The 18669-nt window shown below is 44.1% G+C and overlaps 1 protein-coding gene across 1 annotated transcript; it reads right to left on the bottom strand.

Moving 5' to 3' along the window:
- Positions 1–1644: 1644 nt before the first annotated feature.
- HSPA4 (heat shock protein family A (Hsp70) member 4) lies at positions 1645–18669 on the bottom strand. Its single transcript, XM_062638174.1, has 19 exons — positions 18449–18669; positions 14623–14680; positions 12852–12992; positions 12024–12146; positions 11465–11564; positions 10927–11060; positions 8903–9147; positions 8445–8521; positions 8002–8153; positions 6970–7076; positions 6523–6656; positions 5907–6088; positions 5434–5523; positions 4792–4944; positions 4183–4308; positions 3098–3205; positions 2665–2784; positions 2156–2317; positions 1645–1899 (listed from the first exon to the last, which is right to left on the bottom strand). Exons 1-19 carry the CDS (start codon positions 18553–18555, stop codon positions 1699–1701), a joined length of 2520 nt encoding a protein of 839 aa, XP_062494158.1. The 5' UTR covers positions 18556–18669; the 3' UTR covers positions 1645–1698.

Genomic DNA, 18669 nt, shown 5'->3' with positions numbered 1-18669 from the left:
GAAGCTGGAGAGGAGAAACCCGCATTTTCAGGCCATGCCTCCCACCCCACCGCGCCCGCCGACGTGAACGGAGGCCCCGCGGCACCCGAGGGCCCGCTCCCCGCCCCGGCCCCGCCCGCGGCCCCGCTCCGGCCTCACCGCGTCCCTGCCGCGGCCTCACAGGAGCGCACCCGGGCCGGCACGGGGACAGGAAGCGGGGACCCGGCCCCGCTCCCAGCGCACGGCTCCGCCCGCTGCAGCGCCCCCGGCGGCTGGGAGGCCCCATAGCGCCTGGCGAGACCAGCCCCCCCCCCCCGGCGGTACAGAGCCCCGGTCCCATACAGAAACACGGAACGGTTTGGGTTGAATGGGGATGGGGCAGCCACAGCTTCTCTGGGCACCCTGTGCCAGCGCCTCAGCACCCTCACAGGGAAGAGCTTCTGCCTAAGAGCTCATCTCGGTCTCCCCTCGGGCAGGTTAAAGCCATTCCCCTTGTCCAAAGCCCCTCTCCATTCTGCTTCATTAAAGGGGTCTGAAGCAGGGTCTGGCAATTGCAGCTTCACCCGCAGCAGCACAAAAGGCATTAAAGACTTTGAGCTGTGCCCTGCCTCTGCCCCCCCACCACTGCCTCTGCATTGCAATCAAGAGCTGGAGAAGGTGATGGGGTAGAATCCAGTGCATTTATTTCTTGCAGTATCTGAATGGGTGTTCCAGGTTTGGATTTTAACAGATACAAATTAATGTTTGCAAGATTAATGACAATCGGTACTAGAAGCAAATCATTGCCTAAAGATCATAGAAAAAAAAAAAGCCAAGATGTGTCAGGTCTTCCTTTTCCTGGGAAAAAAAAGCCAAACCAAACCCCAAGCATTCCAACTGAAGGCCTCATGGAAGCAAGCGTATCCCCATGGAAGCAAGCATATTCCCTGGAAGAGTTAGGAGCAAGTCAGAGTCAACGCTCAGTGCAGGCAGCAGAAATACAAGTATTCACTCTTTCTACAAGCATCTAATTTCATTAGAGAGAAGCTTGCATGGTCTGATCAGGAGAAAGCAGCCAGACACACACAGTCCCTGGCTAGGAGCACATTCAGGGATCCACAGGAGCTGCTCCTCTCTGAATGCATGCCAGGGATGCAGACCCACGATGAGAAGGTACCCATTAACATGATGGTACCAGCCCCTGCTTTGCAACCTCGTGTTGGAGCGCACGTGAATGAGCTGGAGCAGTGTGTTAACACTACAGCAAGGGTTAGATGAGGGTGAGTGACGGAAAGGTTCTGCGTCAGCCTCTGGTGGGAGCTTCCCCCAACCCCCAGCAGCTCCCACACCAGGGGACATGGCACCAAGTGCCACTGGGCCACCGGTGAGGGGAAGTGAACAGAGAACCACAGGCCAAGGGTACCTAGAGAACAGTGCTGCTGTCTCACCCCTCTACATCAAGGCCAGCTCCCCATGGACACTACAAATAGAGAATGAACTTAGGGCTGTTCCTAAAGGTCTAGTAAAAATACCAACACTTCTAAATACAACCATAATGGCAAGAAATGCTGCTTATCTGAGCGAGGCACTGAGCGTCGCAGTCGACGCACTGACCAAACCTCTCCAGGAGTTCCTACGAGCGCTGTGGTATGCACTTGCTTCACTCTGTATTCAGAACATACAAAGTTGACAACTTAAAGCTTTATTGTAGTTCGCCATAATATAAACAGGTGCTGACACTCAGTCAATGTCCATCTCTGGAAGCTTCTTCTCAGCAGCCGGCGGGGCAGCAGCGCTCTGCTCGGCAGTGGGGGCTGTGGTGTTGCCTTCACCCTCCCCATCCACAGGTCCATTGGGTTCAGGTGGCTTCTGCTCCTCTTTTGGGAGCTCAACTTTGGGTTTGGGTTTTCGGACAATAGGATTGCAAATACTTGTCAATTCCTGGAAATCAAATAAAACACAGAAGTGGGTTTATCCAACCACAGCTCTACTTTAACCTGTTGCTCAAGTGAACTCTGCCACCACCAGTTGGATATTCAAGCCACAGGCAGATGCTCCCCAATGATCAAGAGGTTAACACCCAGTCACTGTCCTGCCAGCACAGATTTCTTACCTTAAAGTCTCTCCGAGCATGACAAACTAGACCAATAATCAGAAAGATTCATGGAAATGCAGTGAATTATGTACAAAGACTTACTTTAATCTTGGCTTGTATGTCCTTCGCTTTTATCACTGGGTCCAACGTAAGACTTCTCTTGTTCTGGAGATTAAGGTGGTTGTTCATCCACTCCGTAGCTTCATTTGCGCTCTTCTCCACTTTCGCCACATCTGCTTCATCCAGGTGGTCATACTGTTCATCCTGAAACAGCAAAGCAGGAGTAGCTGTTCAAAACCAGTATCTAAGTGCACTGCACACTGATCTCCTCAAACCCGAGCTCCCGCACACCAGAAAGACCCATTTAGCCAGGAGGCTTTTGGAGCCAGCAGAGCAGTTCACCTGATCATCCACGGCTCTAATCAGAGAGCTGAAGTCCATGAGGAAATCCACACCTCATGGACTTAAGAGACTGTCAGGTTTTCAAGCCAACATCCACTTCTGAAAATAGAGCCAGGAGGGTGCACCAGCTTGTTGAAGGAGCTTACTTAAAATGCAGAAAAGACTTGTAGCACTTGCTTGTATCTGCCAGAAATTAAATACATAAATACCTTTGCTCTGAATGCAAGAACAGTTTTCATGTACTGCTGAATGTGCTTTCCTAATTCCTCAAATGCTTTTGGCCTTTCCTCCGATTCTTGGTATCTTGCCTGAATAGGCTGGCCCAGAGCCTGAAACAGAGAACAGCAGGTATCAAAACCCACACAGCCATGCTCCTGCACGATCTGATAGGGTACATTCACCACTTCTGAACCCCCCTGAAACTTCTACTATTCCCCCTACTTACAGTAAGGACTGAATCTCCCTCAACCCTGAACTGCTACAGGTTTACTGGAGGCCTGCTCCTCATGTGCTTATTAATGAGCAAGCTAAGCAGCTTGTTAGCAGTGCTCATCACTGCACCAGGAGAGCTCTGACAGCTCCCCACCTGAACAAAGCTCTCCACATTCCCACTGGAACTTACTGCATCCAAGAACCACTTACCTTCAATTCCACCAACTTGTCAATGTAAATTTGCTTGGGTTGGTCTTCACCATCTTCATAAAGCCAATTTTCTGTATCCTCTAGCTTCAGTGTGAAACTATTTCTATCCTGAAGGAACCCACACAAAACAGGTAGGTGAGATGTTCTGTTAGATGGTATTAAATGATGCTCAGAACCTTTCTGGAAGGGTTACAGGCTAAAAATGTGAGAACTTGTTTGAAACTACTTTAATGAGAAATCAGAAATCCTTCAGTATGGCTTTGTGGTAGAGCCCAGGGCTAAGGAAGAACCCTCCATCACAGCTGAGACCAGTACTGTGCCACAAAAGCCTATTCCCCCCACCTTTATCTTTTATTCACATTTTCATCATCAGTCCACAAGCAAGCCAGAGAACAGACAACAACTCATCTTTAGTGAGGGAGTGATGAATCCCACTCAACTTGGCCCACTTCTGACTCAGATGGAGGTGCCTGGGCTCTACAAGGCAAGGCTCCCACTGCCACCAACAGGGATCCAGGCAGGAGTTTGCAGTGACTCAACTGATTACCACAGTCCCCTAACTTTAAAGCTAACACACCAAGCTCCGTTAGTACAAGAGAGAAAGCTAATTAATAACACCAAGAGATTTTTAGGGCAACCTGTCCAGACACAGGCACCCACCTTTAGTCAGACAAATCCCTTGATTTTGTGCCCAGGTAGGGCTGTCTTTGAGGTTTTTATTCTTTACACTATCCCTAAATACTGACAAAGAAGCAGACTAGAACAAGATGCATGAAAACATTAAAAGCATTGTGCACATGCACCTAGTCTGTTTCACTCTCAAAACATACACTCTGGTAACACCTTAACTGCTGCAACTGCTTTGGACTAGAACACACCATGTATGCTGGGTACCATCTGCTGGTACTCAGGCCATATTTAGATAGTTATCTGCATAGCCAGAAAGGTTAAAAGCTATTTCTCCTCATTTAAAGTCTGAAGACAGTCTAGATAAAGACAGCATCTGATACAGGTCACAGGTTATGACAATACAACTGCTGATCGTACAGAAAGGCATTAGAAGATATCAAGTAAGCAGTACTTACATCTTCACTAACAAACTTCTCATAAATACCACAGAGTTTGTCTCTCATATCATACACATATTCTTCCACAGCATTCTTGGCATCATTCCTCTCCTTCTCTAGTTTATCCTGCATTATCATTTTGCCCTGTGAACAAGTTGTCAAGTTAGTAAGCCAAAAAGGTAGTTATTTAACATACACTGCTGGAATACCTTAAAAGCTTAAGGTTGACTTCAGATTTTGGAATAGTGTGCTTTACAGAACTGTTCTAAACGCAGCACATGTATGAGGATTCGTGGCAGTTTTGGTGGGATACTCAACAGATCTTCCTCTCGTTGAGGAACTTTCAACTTGATAGCAGCTGCCACTGAGCACCTTTAACTGCAGGTGATCTCAGAAGTAATCACCCTGTGAACTGGCCTTCTGCAGAACCCCTCCTGAGGGAAAGTTACAGCATTCACTAATGGGAAGAATGTAGCTTGGCTCTGTGGGTCAATGCTGTTCACCTCACCAACAGCGCATGAGCCTTTCCATCTTTCCTTGATTATCCTTATCCATTAACCATGTTCAAACAGGAACATTTCTGGAGCTCAACCAGTGAAATGGCAACTTTGGCAGTTAAGAGTTTACCTCATTCTCAATGAATAAGTTCAGCATATCCTTCCCTATCTGCCACACCAACTGGTTCTCAATGGGGAGGTCCACAGTGGTTGTCTTTACTTTAGCCTTCTTGGCTTGAGGTGGTTGATCCACTTTCTTGTCTTTCAAGTCAGCCTGAGTAGTCTGCATTAAAGAAATATATTCAAGGTAAGAACATCAGCCAGTTCACACCGAGTATTCAAGACTAATAACAGAAAGTACGACTGAGTTGATGCACCTCAGCAGAGCTACATACTACCTGTCACACTGACAGTGCAGCTGCTAGTCAGAGGTAGTGAAGGCAACTACAGACTTTTCCCAGGCACACTGAAACCACCACAGGAGTGTAGTCAATAATTGACTACTTCTCTAGTATTTAAGTTATTGAAAGCTACACAAAAAGGAGTGTTCACTCATTTCATTAGTACTAGAACACTTGCCAGGTCTGCAGTTAATTATCCACACTAGTTACATACTTCCAAAGCTCTAATCAAACACAGACTACCCATACATTCAATGAAAGTTCAGCTTCCAGAGCTACAGCAAAAGCAGCAAATACTTCTACAAGACTCATGGGAATACGCAGTGTGCGAGTGTATCCTGTAAAACAGGAGTCTCAAATGGTCACATTACCTCCATTTCTTCAGACTCAGCCTTATTTTCAGGTTGGGCCTGCTGTTGTTCTTCAGTTTTCTGCTGCTCTTCCTGATCTATTTGCATCTTCTGAAATTCATAAAGAGGTCCAATTTGACACATTAAACAATGCATATGCAGATCACTGCTTCAGCTCCTAGGCTGATCACAACACCTAGTGCTCTTTGGCAAAAGGAACAGAATGAAACCTAGAGTCTCAAGATTTAAGTTATAAGCTTGTAACCTAGGCAAGCAACAGCTCCACAATTAGGAATTTTATTTATACCCCCCAGTCCTGGCATCAAGAGGATCTGTCACCGGTGTAACATACTTCAATTAGTACTTGATTGCATCTTTATTTTAGTTGTTGGAGGTATCTACTAAATCCTTACACAAGTATTAGAACCCTCCCAGAACTTGGAAGGCTGACAAAGCACAACTGGCCAAGTACTAAGAGCAACAGAATTCATTACCTCTTCCTCTTTTGCATGCTGGTCTGTTTCCATAGGCTCTTCATTCTCATCAGATTTATGAACCTCCACTAAAGACGCACTTGAGACACTGAAGATACCGTGGATATTTACTCTGACTTTGACTTTCACTTTTGAACTGGATCCATCTGTTTGAGGAGTGACCTTCTGAACCAAGAAGTGAGCTAAGCAATCCCAGAGAGAAAAAAAGATACCATTTGATTAGCTTAATCACTAAATGTGAAGTAAAACCTGAGTTGCTGACAACAGATCACTGCAATGCACTTAAGAGGGTATCAAATCCTACTCAAGTCAAACAAGTCAATTTTTTTTACTCGGCAGTGCTAGGAAACACAGCTATTAGAATTCTCTATGGTGTGCTGTAAGAGAGCATTAAAGACAGCACAACTCTCAGTGTACCCCTTTCAGGTTTGTTCCAACATCAGGATGATCTTTATTTAGCCTATTTGTCCATAAACTTCATATTACTCCACTCATTTTACTGTAGACCCACGACTTCAGAGACCTATCCCCATGGCACTTTCCAGACTATATGATCAGACAGAAGTCCTGAAACTTGGACATGGCCACTAATAAATGGTTAAAGAATGGTCTTAACCTATATCAGGATCTGGGTAAGGCAGCTCCTTGGGACAACTGTAGTATGCCTCCAGAGTAAACGGCTCCTTTCTGTAGAAGGTGAGGACCTTAGAAAACGGGGAAGCATGGTTCTTGGGAAAGACCTCACAGTCACTGCAAGAGAAAACAGAGCAATCCTTCAGTACATGGCTAATGAATCTGATAAAGGTAACAACTTTTCTAGAGACCCTTATACCTTAAGGAAAAAGCTTCTTTAAGAAGGGACAAGAAGAGTCTCCAAACCTTTTAGGTTAGAGCAAGGCCAACAGCCATGTAGGAAGTGCTAAACTGCCCCCCATTAACGTCAGAAAAAGTATCAGCATTTGATTTGTTAACTGAGCACTGCTCTAAAAGCATTATTTACTTCCAGTTGTCATCACTCGGTTTTAAGCTGTATATAATCATGAAAGCAAACTGAACTTTTTACCTTAACCCTTCCTCTGCTGGTGAATTCCATCGTAAAGAAATAGGATACGGTATCAAATCTGTGATGGAGAATTCCCTCACTTTGAAAGCCGGGGATAAAATAGCACACTGAAAGAACACAAGAGCCATGTTAGAAACATTCAAACTTCAGGTGACCACTAACTTAATTCAGCAAGTGGCTATTTAGGCAGCTTCATATGCCGATTTACTCTAGTTTAAGGGAGGCTAATGGCTGTCTTAATCTGATCACTCCAAAAATAGAAATACACAAGTTCTGCCTTAGAGTCATGTTGTCTGGTTTGCTATGGTTAGGCTACTGAAGTGGGTTTTGTGCCCACGTAAGGGATTAGGAAATCTCAAGTTACTTTCTACAGTGACACAGTACCAGGCTATCTGCATACTGTACCAGAAAATTCTCTTTAAGCAGATCCCTACAGCTCATACAACTGACTGAACAGAGCTGTAAGCACATGTTAAACATTTAGAGAAGTGAGGTGATCAGAGCAAAATCAAGGTGCCTTCAAGGTATGATAGCACTTGTAACTATTAAGAATATTTACTACTGCTTAAGCCATTCAAGCGGCTGATTCCAGCTCAGGAGACAGATTCCCATTAGCAAGAAGCTAAGCTTTCATTCCCATCCATGTTATTAAGCAACTGTTTAATATCACAAGTTCATCAGTAGTGCTGTAACAAAAAAAGGTTTTCCCCTGTTTAACCTGGGCCCCCAAAGGAGCCTGGAAGACAAAACATCACATGAGCTTTACCAAACTACCAATTCCCAGCCACACTGAAACATGCTCTCTGCTTCACTTCAACAAGCTACACTGACCTTCTGATTTGGCTTAGACAAACAGCACAACAGAATTGCTTAAATCTGCTATTCTCATTCTTCCAACTGCTTTCCTGAAGCTTACTTGAATCCATTCTAGGATACACATGAAGTATCCTTCATGTTACTTGGGGACCCCGTCTCAAATACTTGTGATTTCAGTAATAATACTCAAGAGCTAAAACAAACAGCACTTGTTACCTGCAGCGCACAACCTCGTGCCACAGCCTCATCTGCATTCAAAGTTGTACTGACTTCTTTGCCAAAAAATTTACTGATCTTCTCTTTTACAGCGGGGATCCTTGTGGTACCACCAACTATCTCTACTGCATAAATATCCTCCTTCTTTAACTCTAGAAAGGAGTCAGACATTAGTTTTTAGACTGTTTTACACAAATATGCTGACATCATAAACTAGATGCTTACACCAACCATTACTTAATTTAAGCTTGTTCTCCATGTTTCGAAGCAATAAGACTTTCAGGTTTTTACCTTGTGTGAAGAAGTTTAAAAGCTTGTAACTGCTAAGCAAGAAATTGTTAGCTGTGCTAAATCCACCTCTCTGAGCCCTGTCAAGACCCAAAGGAAGCTTGTGATAGGGATGTCTTTCCTGTATGCAGAACACAGAATGCATCATCACTTACTGGCTTGCTCCAGCACACTGCGAAGGGGGGGCTCTACTCTTGCAAGCAGCCCATCACACATCTCTAAGAATTTGCTTCTGTTGGAGGAAACCATAAATCAAGCTATAGCAAACCAGAAGTTAATACTGCAAATACAACAGGACACCAAAAGCAGAAAAATGCCACTGCAGCTACATGCTGCAGGGTTTTCCCTCCCCCAGTCCTAATTTTATACTTATGAAGTAAGCTCTCCCACAAACTTTGCTCTAGTAATCCAGGCACACTTGCAACACTCACAGCCCTCCCTCCTAGCCCAAGGCCACTGGCCAGCCCCTAAACATCATCATTCTTAGCAGCACCCCACACACACTGTTCTCACATTTCCACCTCCCCCCAGGACTAAGCACTCGATACTAAGTTTGAAGTGCTAAGTTTCTTGACTGAAGCATTTTGAACGAAGCTTAAAGTATAGCCATTACCTGTTCATTGTTCCAGAGACATCAATGTCATTCATGAAGCACTCTATATTCATTGGGAGGTCGGAGGCATTTGCACTCATCAGCTTTTTCAGCTTCTCACACTCCTGGGACAGCCTCAGCAGTGCCCGGATCTTGGACTTGATGTCCAGTTTGTATTTCTTGCCAAATTCTTCACAGAAGTATTCAACTAACATCTCATCAAACTTCCTGCCTCCCAGTGTTGTGTCAAACGCTGTAGCGAGAACCTTAAAGAAACGGTACTCTTCAGTAATGGCAGTTTCTCATTACTCAGTGACAGCAGTTAGCAGTTAACATCAAAGCATTTCTTGGTTTCAAGCACAGTCAATTTGAAATTAAAGCAAGTACTACAATGTTACTGCTGAGGAAGAATTGCACTGGTGCAGCCACAACAGGAAGAATCCGGTACAGTTCATTTTTTACTCTGCCTTTGCAGTGAGGACTTTCTTTTGATAAGCCTCATCTAGAAGAGGCCCAACCTAGTCCAAACAATAAATCCATGTCCCATACTCAGCTTTCACACTTCACACACTGCTGGCAACAACTAAGCTATTCTACTCTATTTCAGGGCAACCTAAGTAGCAATTACATTACCAGCATCTGCAGTAACAGATGTACACATCCTGAGATACGTTTGGTTTTCTTTAAAGCCTACCAAGTCTAAGCCATGACTATCCTGTGCCTGTTGTAGCCGGTTATCAGATGTGTTCAAAGTGCTGTTGGAGACAGAACCACCATTACCTTGGACAAATTCTGGCACCTTCACAAATATGAGACCCCTCTCTGAATGGCAATTCTCACAGGAGAAAAAAACCATGTACCAAATGCTAGAAGCAGCTTTGGGCCCTCAGCCTTCCTGTAGCCAGGTGGCAACTTTCAGAGGCAATTTAGGAAGCTAGGGCAAGGCTCAGCAGCACAATCTGTTCAGCAGCTTGTACTGTAAGCACAAGATCGGTTCCCAAATTCTGCTTAGCCACTGTCACTTTGAGTCATATCCCAGATTAATTTTTGATGCCTCAGAAGGGTGGAACAAGCCAAGAATAAAACCTGGAGAGAATAAATACTATTAACTCTCACAAATAGGTGCTCATTTCTGATGAGGGGATTATCTGCAAAGAACATCTGTGACCCATCCACCTCAGCTGATTCTGTGCTTTAAACATGTTGGGAACTGATTTTTTAAGTAACAGAAATCAGTGAAGTATCCCATTATTCTCCTCCAGACAAGGTTTGGCCTCTACACTGTTTTAACTGCCTTGCTGCCCCACTCTCCACTCTACACTCAGAGGCATCCCTTCCACACTTCTGTGGTTACAGTGTTTAAAAGACAAATCGGAGAAACACAAAGTAGGTCACGTTTCCTTACAAGAGAAAACAGAACTTCAACAAAAACCAAGACTTTCATAACTCTTGCCCTCTCTGCATTTCACTGCCCTGTACTTGAAAGTTTGGGTTTGTTTCTCCAACCGATTCAGTTACTGGAACTGCAGAAGCCCAGACTGTAATTGTAAAAAGGCCACTAAGAAATGCTGAGAACAGTAATGCTTTCGCAGCTCATACTGTAACTTGCTTACCTTCCACTCAAAGCTTAATGTAATTAGAATGTTTTTGCTCTTTCAAATGAGCCCCACAGCTAATGTTTAAAACATGACACTTAGAGCATCCTAGGAATGCCTGCTTTCATGCTTGCTCTCATGACTGGAGTATTCTCTGAAAGCAGCATCCAGTCAGATATGATAATTTCTGACTACACAGTTTAATTCAGGCTTTTTATTCTTTGCCAAAATGTGCTGATTGAGGCATGTTTGCTTCCTCCACACACTGCTCAAAAGCTCTCTAGCTCCCTGCCCTACTTTTAACTCCAGACAAAGAACAACTTTAAGAGTAAGAACTGAGCTGTCTGGATGCATAGTGTAAAGACAAGCAAGCTTGCCTGTCACAGGCCCTGTATGCGCTAGTGAATATTGCTGCTAGTGATTAAAATGGATGCAGAACTGATTGTTTACTTTCAGCTTTCCTTTGTTGAATGCACAAACAGAAACTTGATACGCAGAATGCCCCATATCCACAAAAACAACATTCCGTGGCTTCTCCTCCAGGGCAGGCAGGTCTTGCTTATAGATCCCGTATGCCAGGGCAACTACACAGAGACAAGAAGCAGAGACTGTAGTCAGGATATTCAGGTCCATAATTCCTTAAGTGAGTCATCAGTAAAGATAATCAGCATTTCACCTTCATTTTCAAGCTACAGAAAAAAGTTTCTAGTTAAACAAAACTCCCAGGGCTAAAGGGACACAGAAAAAACACAAAACAACATAAGCCCCCCAGTAGCTGCATTATAACACATACTAAGGAAATATCTTTATGCCTCTGTAAAGCAACAAAATAACAGACCAGAGCTCAAGGAACTTTACGATTGACTAATCCATTTTAAGTTTACAAAAGCAGCAGTAACTCCAGAGGACATGGATGACTGACAGATTACAAGCCCTTTTATTTAATACAACTACAGTATTAAGCAAGGGAGAGAAAGGAAGATGCTACCTGCAGTTGTTTCATTTATCAGTCTCAGACAGTTGAGACCAGCGATCTGTGTAGCATCCATCACAGATCTCCTTTCTGCATCTGTGTAGAAAGAAGGAACCTGAAAGATGATCAGATATCCAATATAAGCATTTGGAACAGCCACCTTTAGCAAACAACTACAAGTGTGCGTAGAGAATCAGTAAAGAGCACAACTGAGGTACCCTGCAAATTCAGTGCTCACTTCAGTTGCAACAGAGAAAGGGAAAGAAGAACATTACATGAAGACAAAGTTACTTCTTGTGAAGTTTCTTCCACCCTATTCTCAAGCCACTCATTTTAGGAGCAAAGAACCAGAAACAGGTATCAAATATTATTTATGCTGCTGATTAGCAGCCATTGAAGACATTTCACCATTAATGAAGTAAGTCTAGAGTTGAAGAGATGGGAGAAAGATTCATTTTAAACAGAAAAGACAAATACCTGAATATTCAAGTCTCATGGGCAATTTCATGCTGCCATCATTTCAGTCTATGATGCCAACCAAATAGGTAAGACCTGGTTACCATCACATACTTACAGAAACAACACAGTCAACTACAGGCTTCTTGAGCGCATTCTCAGCAGTCTCTTTTAGCTTGGTAAGAAGCATTCCTGTCACCTGTTCAATAGTAAAGTTTCTTTCTTCTTCCATATACATGGCCTTCAAAGAAGAATCATGCACACAGGTTACACTACAGCACAACCCACAAGCTACACACATAAGGAACATATGCAAGAAAGAGCCTTTACTAAAAGCAAGCTTACAGAGTAATCCAGCTCTGTACAAGCTTCTCCCTGAGGGCCTGGCTTGTGCACAGCAACTGTGAGATAAACACTGGAATGCACATTTTAATTCACATATAAAATGCGCAGAGCAGCTTTGTGTTTTTTAACCCCAAGTTGTAAGCAGTGCATAGGATACCCTCCTTCCTGCTGGTGTGGGATAAGTTCATCAGTTATTGCTAAAATCCAAATCAGACGATCAGCCGTTGTAGATAAGGACCCATTTTTACCATTTCAGCTGAAGGGACTAAGCTGACTTCTCACAACTCTGCAGTACCTGGACAGTAGCCAAGTAAGTCCACTGGTTAAGTAACTTGTCTTCCAGATTCACCGTGGAGTGAAAGGTAAAAAGCACTGCTACAGCAGTTGGTGTGGGCTTTGCAAGGCAGTGAAGCTGTATAACTAAATACAGTCTCACCTAACACCTGGAGAGACCATCTGCATTATCAGCCTTTCATTCCCCATTTGAGATTTTCCATTCACAAGAGAACAGAAACTACAGCAAGAAGATTTAAAATAAACAGACTAAAGAGAACTTTATCAGTTTCCTCCTCTGGCTCTTTTTCAGATCTGCCAGACTTACCTTGATGCCAGTTGAGCCTGTTGGCAGCTGGACAAGTTCATAGGCAAGGCTTGCTTTTTCAGCTTGAACAAAGGGATCTGAGAATGCACGACCATGAAATCTTTTAAAACTTTGTACTGTATTCTTTGCATTTGAAATAACCTAGAGGAAAAGAAATCTTTAATACAACATGTCAGGGCAACATCTGAATTTCAAACAGAAGACAGAGTTTTGTTCTCATGCCTCTCCCACCGGCAGAGTTTTGTCATTTGTATCTTGTATCAGGGCAGTTGCTAGAAGGCACCTTCCCTCTGATCACTCACGGAACCTACAGGAATTTGAGATTTAAAATAAAACGTATGCTAGGAAACTGAGCCAAGATTCTATCAACATCTGATTAAAACAGCACTCCATTGCCACAGTGTAATTGTAGGACGCTCTTTAAAAATAACAGCAAAGTGTCTTTCCCCTTAACCTACACCCCAACTTTCTATCACAGCACAGCCAGTAGTTCCACAAACAAAACAAGTACATTGATGTAAACTCCAGCTCAGGTTCATCACATGCATGTGACAGTCAACACAGGTATTCCCACAAAACAGTTCAAGGACACAGTCACAAAGCTTTGAAAAGTCAAGACAGCCCCAAGATGCTGTCAAATTGATTTAACTGACAAGAGTCTTTTATTAATAGCAGGGATCAGTGCAAATGGAGAAGTGAAAGAAGTTACAGCCTGTTTTCACATGGTGAAAGCAAACTTGTTTAATTCTTTAATTTACATTAGAGCAAGACACATACTAAAACCCAGAGCAGTTCACTGAGCAGACAACACTGTACCATGTAACATTTACCTGTGATTCAGTTTTAGTCAAGTGTCTATTTCCTACATAACCTGGGTCTGATGTTGGGTACATTTAGTTTCTGCAGGACATACCTCATCTCTACTGGATCTCTGTATCAATGCTTTTCTTTAAGCTAAGCAGACACTCAATCCCAGAAAAAACATCTGTATTTAGTTCTAGTACAGTTGTTCTGTTCTTGAATAACATGGTTGTGTCCAGTCATTTTTGTATTCTAGATAATGACTCTTCACCCATCTCTAGGTATTTTAGTCTAAGAAAAATCAAGTGTTTGAATAGTCACTTCCTGTAGAGGACTTCAAAGAAAAAAATAGTCACATTTTATAGGGGTTTCACAGCAACATAAGGCATGACACAGCAGGACCCAAATGTGAAGTAGGACAAGTCAGCTTCACTTTTTCTGTGTCCTTAAATCATATTTACCTACCTACACCAACAGACACTCAAAGCATAAGCAAGAATGCCCAAGACAGACATCTAGGTTGTAACTCAACCACGAAGAGTCAAGAAAGATATATTTACACTCAAGTATGTCCCCCTTCTGCCAGAACTACACACTCGATGGAATTCCATAGAATGCAGTCACATAATTAAAAGCTATCATAAGACATACAAACAAGAACATGCTAAGGTAGGATGAAGCACTCTGCTTAGCTTGCTTTCCGGGCTGAAAATGTAAATTCTAATTAGTATTTATCAGAATTTCAGAAGCAGCAAAACTATGTATCTTTTTTTGTTTCCACACTTCATCACATGCAATGATCAACCCTGAGCTTCCTACCCAAGACTACATGCTGAGCAGCTGAATTCAGCTCAGCTGTTCACACATTCTAGAGACACCAAGAAACCAGCTCAGAGACACCTGCCACCTTCCCTAATCAAACAATACACCCTGCTCCTCACCTACTGACTTACCCAGCCTACACTCTCACCTGGCTTTTAGCTGCAGCACCAATGGAGCGGTTCTTGGGTCCAAACGATATACATGACCTGTAATGAGAGGAAAGACTGACTGTTAGTAAGTGACTGGTAGAACTGCACTGCTTATCTTGTTGAGAAATGTTGATAGTATCAGATTTTAAACAGCATTTGGTCTATTGAGGGGCTGGTCACTCACTGCAATATATGCACAGAAATTCTGGGAACAGGAACTTTCAGCTCAGTCAGAACAATGCTCTGCACAGCAGCACAGCACTGAACCCAAACTTAACTCATGCTGCTTCAAGCTCTATATCTATATAGTTAACTGGGGAGACACCCTTTAACTCAGTAGTTACACACGTATCTAAGGCCACTCAAAGATAAGTTGTTCATTAATAATACAGGAAACATTCAACTGTTCAGAAGACATACAGGAAATAAATCAGGTATTCAGGAAATCATTCCCACATATCTGCACCAAATGCTAACTAAACTTCCCAGCTGCAAAGCAAACCTGCAGAGAAAAATTGGTGATTGTGTTTCATCTGCACTCACTGCAATATAGGTTACAGAAAGAAAAACCATACTTCATGCCAAGCTACTTGTGACAGCCTGCAGGTCTGAAAAACACAGAATAAACCCCCTCCATTCTGGAGGAATTCCTGCTCCTATTAAGCCTCTTTATTTGCATACATAAAATTAAATCCAGCCCTCCAATCCAAGCTCCTCATATCACTGAGGTAAACTTACTGGGGAAAAAAGAATGCCATGAATCAAGTAGATTGTTACTATTCACACAACACTGGAACAGCACAATTCAACTGCTCCCTGTGCAGCAGGTCAAGAATCTGCTTTACAACAGGGCTCTGCCACAGAGCTGCCATAAGAAACAAATCCCATCCCAGCCTGAGGTTTGGAATTGGCCTGTCAAACAGAAATGGTCAAAACCAGAACTGAAGACAACAGTGAGATAAAGCACTGGGTTTGTATCTTCTTCCAATTTATTAACAGCTTAACAACTGAGGCAAAGCCCACCCCAAAGCAATGTGCTGCAACAGAATTAACACTTCTGAATGAACCTGTTATTTGAAACAACTACTCAAAGGACCAGCTAAAGTGAGGGGATTCTGTGCTACGCAAACCCTAAGGGAACACAAGCTGTAGAGCTTATGGTTAAAAAGCTCAGGAGCCCTACGCTGGAAGCTGGTTACTAATTTACTCTGGGCTCCAGAAAGGAATTAAAGACATGAACAGGAATTGCTGCTTTTCTCCTAGACTACTAAGATACCCTGCTACTTCACTGCTCGGTTCACAAGCCATCAGCCCCATCCACCACAAATCCACTAAGACAGATCACAGAACTCTCAAAACCTGCCAGACTAAAAACTCAAAGCAGAAGTCCCTCTCAACAGAAGGAGACAGCGCAGTAACCAAAGATATGGTAACTCATATTATGTGCAGGGAATAAAACCCTGAAGTGCAAACATCCTTCTTAACCATGCTTTATGAACAGGCAGGCTTCTCTGAGGAGCTGCAGTGGGACAGATGGGATTGTTCTCAGCTGTTCCTTCCCTTTGTGCCCATCCCAGCCCTTCTTTTCTCAAAGCCCCAAGCAGTCACATCAGGCCCTGGACAAAGCTAAGTTAAACTGCAAGGAAGGAAGGAGGAGGCAGCCTCATTCCCCAAATCAGTTTACTACAGGATCCAGGGTTAACTCATTAAACACGAATTAGACTATTACACAATTTACTGGGAGCTGCATAACTAACCACAGCACCTAGAGCAGAGTCATAATCATACTGAAGGTCATCACAGGTCTAATGAAGCAACTTAAGCAGGGCTTTGAACTTCATTAATGCTCCTGCAGGCACAACTTCACACTCCCACCTGCTTCCACTTCCCCAGATGGTATCTCCTGCCCCTCAAAGCACATTTCCTCTACAGTAAAAAAAAAAAACCAGCACTCAACTCCATAAGCTCAGTTACAACTTCACTTTCATCCTATGGAGATAATGGACGACCTCCCTCTTCCCCCCACCTCTCATTTTTACCAGCCTGCTCTCTACCACTTCTCCATTTTAAGAATATTGTATTCAAAGACAAACATGTTTTGTGCTGCTTTTGGATAGAGAAGTTCCAATTTCACAGGATTCTGGAAGAATCCAAGTGCAGAGCTGAAAGCAGATTCAGAGAGAACACCATTGTGCTACTGCACTAAATACAGTGCATTCAGCAGGGTTTACTTCACTAAAACAAACAATGACAATAACAAATACCTAAAAATCCTTCCCAAAACACGGATGTCATCATAGTAAATAGCGTTTAACCCTGACCATGAGCACACTCCTGAGGAAACCTGCCACAACACCCTGCATGACTTCTCCAGAGGTCATGGTACAGAAATACTGAGCAGTGGCTTTTTGAAAGAGGCTGTTTCCAAGCCAAAGTCATTAAGCATTCCCTTTACAGATGGGTTTGCTCACACAATGGTATCTGCATTCCCCCAGAACAGTGCTTGGAGATTAAGTCCCATTAAAAACTTTTTCTATCATTTGAATTATGCTTCTTTTTTTTCCAATTTCACTTCAGCCCTTCATAACTGAATTATTTCCTGGAAGATGCTTTGCGCCAGGTACTTTACACAGCTTCAGTGAGCCATACGTGTCTTCTTACCTCAAATATATATAAGCAGAACTTCAGCTCCCTGAGGTACCCAGAGCTTCTAGAAGAGCGCCTTGAAGTTCTTCACATTAACTATTTTCCTAGTACATCTAACCCTTAAGCTGCCATGTTACTGACAACACTTCAGAGACTATTCCTTACTCCAGCACATGGTACCAGATTAAAAACTTCCTTCATTGATTCATTGCTTAGAGATAGCAACAGGCAAACAGAGCCGAGGTATTGTCTAATGAGAAGCAAGATCATTTTATTCTTCTCATCTTTATAAATAGACGTGAAGGACCTAAAAAAACCCCACCTAAGACAATGTAACTATCTCATTAAGACAGCTATTTACTCCAACACCTGCTTAAAATAAAACTATGCTACAACAGAGAGAAACTTTTCAGAGAGCTTTGCAAACAGTTCCCTCCAGGTTTGATGCACTGGAAGGTTTCTTTTCCATCTTTATTTTGCAATTTATTCTTAGAAGAGTTTTATCCCAGTTCTCCCTCTCAGAAAGTTTATTAAAACCAGGCATCACAGAGTGTTCCTGAGACAAGTGTTGGGAGTCCGATTTAGAGCAGCAGAGTTAGAGCACACTACACACGTTGTAAAGTGCGACCTGCTTCAAGACCGAGTTCACCGGCAAACTGCACTATTAGCCAGGGCCTTTTCCAGGTAAGGGGGGGGAGAGCTGGCTGCGCTGCTCACATCCCCAGTCAGTCTGGTGGCTGGCTTCAAGTGAGAGTTTAAAAGCCTCAACACGAGCTCAGCGTTCAGCCCAGCTGAAATGGGGGGAGAAGAGCCTGAACTGCAGGGGTACAGGCAGGAGGATATCGGAACACGGTGAAGAGATTTATTAGGAGCTAAGCTTTACTACTTCCAGCAAAGATGTGGCTGCCTTTCCCTGTATTCACAGACCCTGTTCAGAAGTCAGCCCTGCCTCAGGGCGCACACGCTGCTCACACTGCACAGGAAGGAAAGCAGCAGCGCGGGGCACCCGCAGCCTCTCTCCGCGCCGGCCGCGCGGTACCGCTCGCTTCCTATCGCGTTTGTATGGCAAACCCAGCGCCCCCAGCCCCGGCTGCCTCCCGCCCCGGCACACCCGGCCCCGGCGGCCGCGGTCCCTCCGGCGGGAGGCCGCCGCCTGAGCGCGGCCCGCGCCCCACTCACGGCGTGCTGCGGTCGCTGTACTCGTTGGCGATGGTCTCGATGCCGCCGGCGCGGGCCACGGCCACATAGCAGCTCTGGAAACCCAGATCGATGCCCACCACGGACATGGCTGCGGCACGGAGGAGCGGCGCGGGTCAATGCGCGGCGGCGGGGCCTGCCCGGGCGGGGGCACTTCTCGAAGGATCCCGTCGGGCCGCGGCACAGAAGAGAGCGCAGGAAGG

This window comes from Pezoporus occidentalis, unplaced genomic scaffold (assembly GCF_034315485.1).
Source record: "Pezoporus occidentalis ecotype Australia unplaced genomic scaffold, CSIRO_AGI_Poc_V1 ctg55, whole genome shotgun sequence".
Classification (NCBI taxonomy): Eukaryota; Metazoa; Chordata; class Aves; order Psittaciformes; family Psittacidae; genus Pezoporus; species Pezoporus occidentalis.
Note: the sequence above shows the minus strand (reverse complement) of the source record. Positions and strands in the feature narration are given on the sequence as shown.

What these genes read in the sequence shown, in the direction of transcription:
- HSPA4 (XM_062638174.1), bottom strand. Translation starts at nt 18,555, where the DNA reads ATGTCCGTGGTGGGCATCGATCTGGGTTTCCAGAGCTGCTATGTGGCC. An exon ending in TACAGCGACCGCAGCACGCC is followed by an intron (nt 14,681 to 18,448) that starts GTGAGTGGGGCG and finishes CTCTCATTACAG; the next exon opens with GTCATGTATATCGTTTGGAC. An exon ending in AGAAGTTTGTTAGTGAAGAT is followed by an intron (nt 3,206 to 4,182) that starts GTAAGTACTGCT and finishes GGGTTCCTTCAG; the next exon opens with GATAGAAATAGTTTCACACT.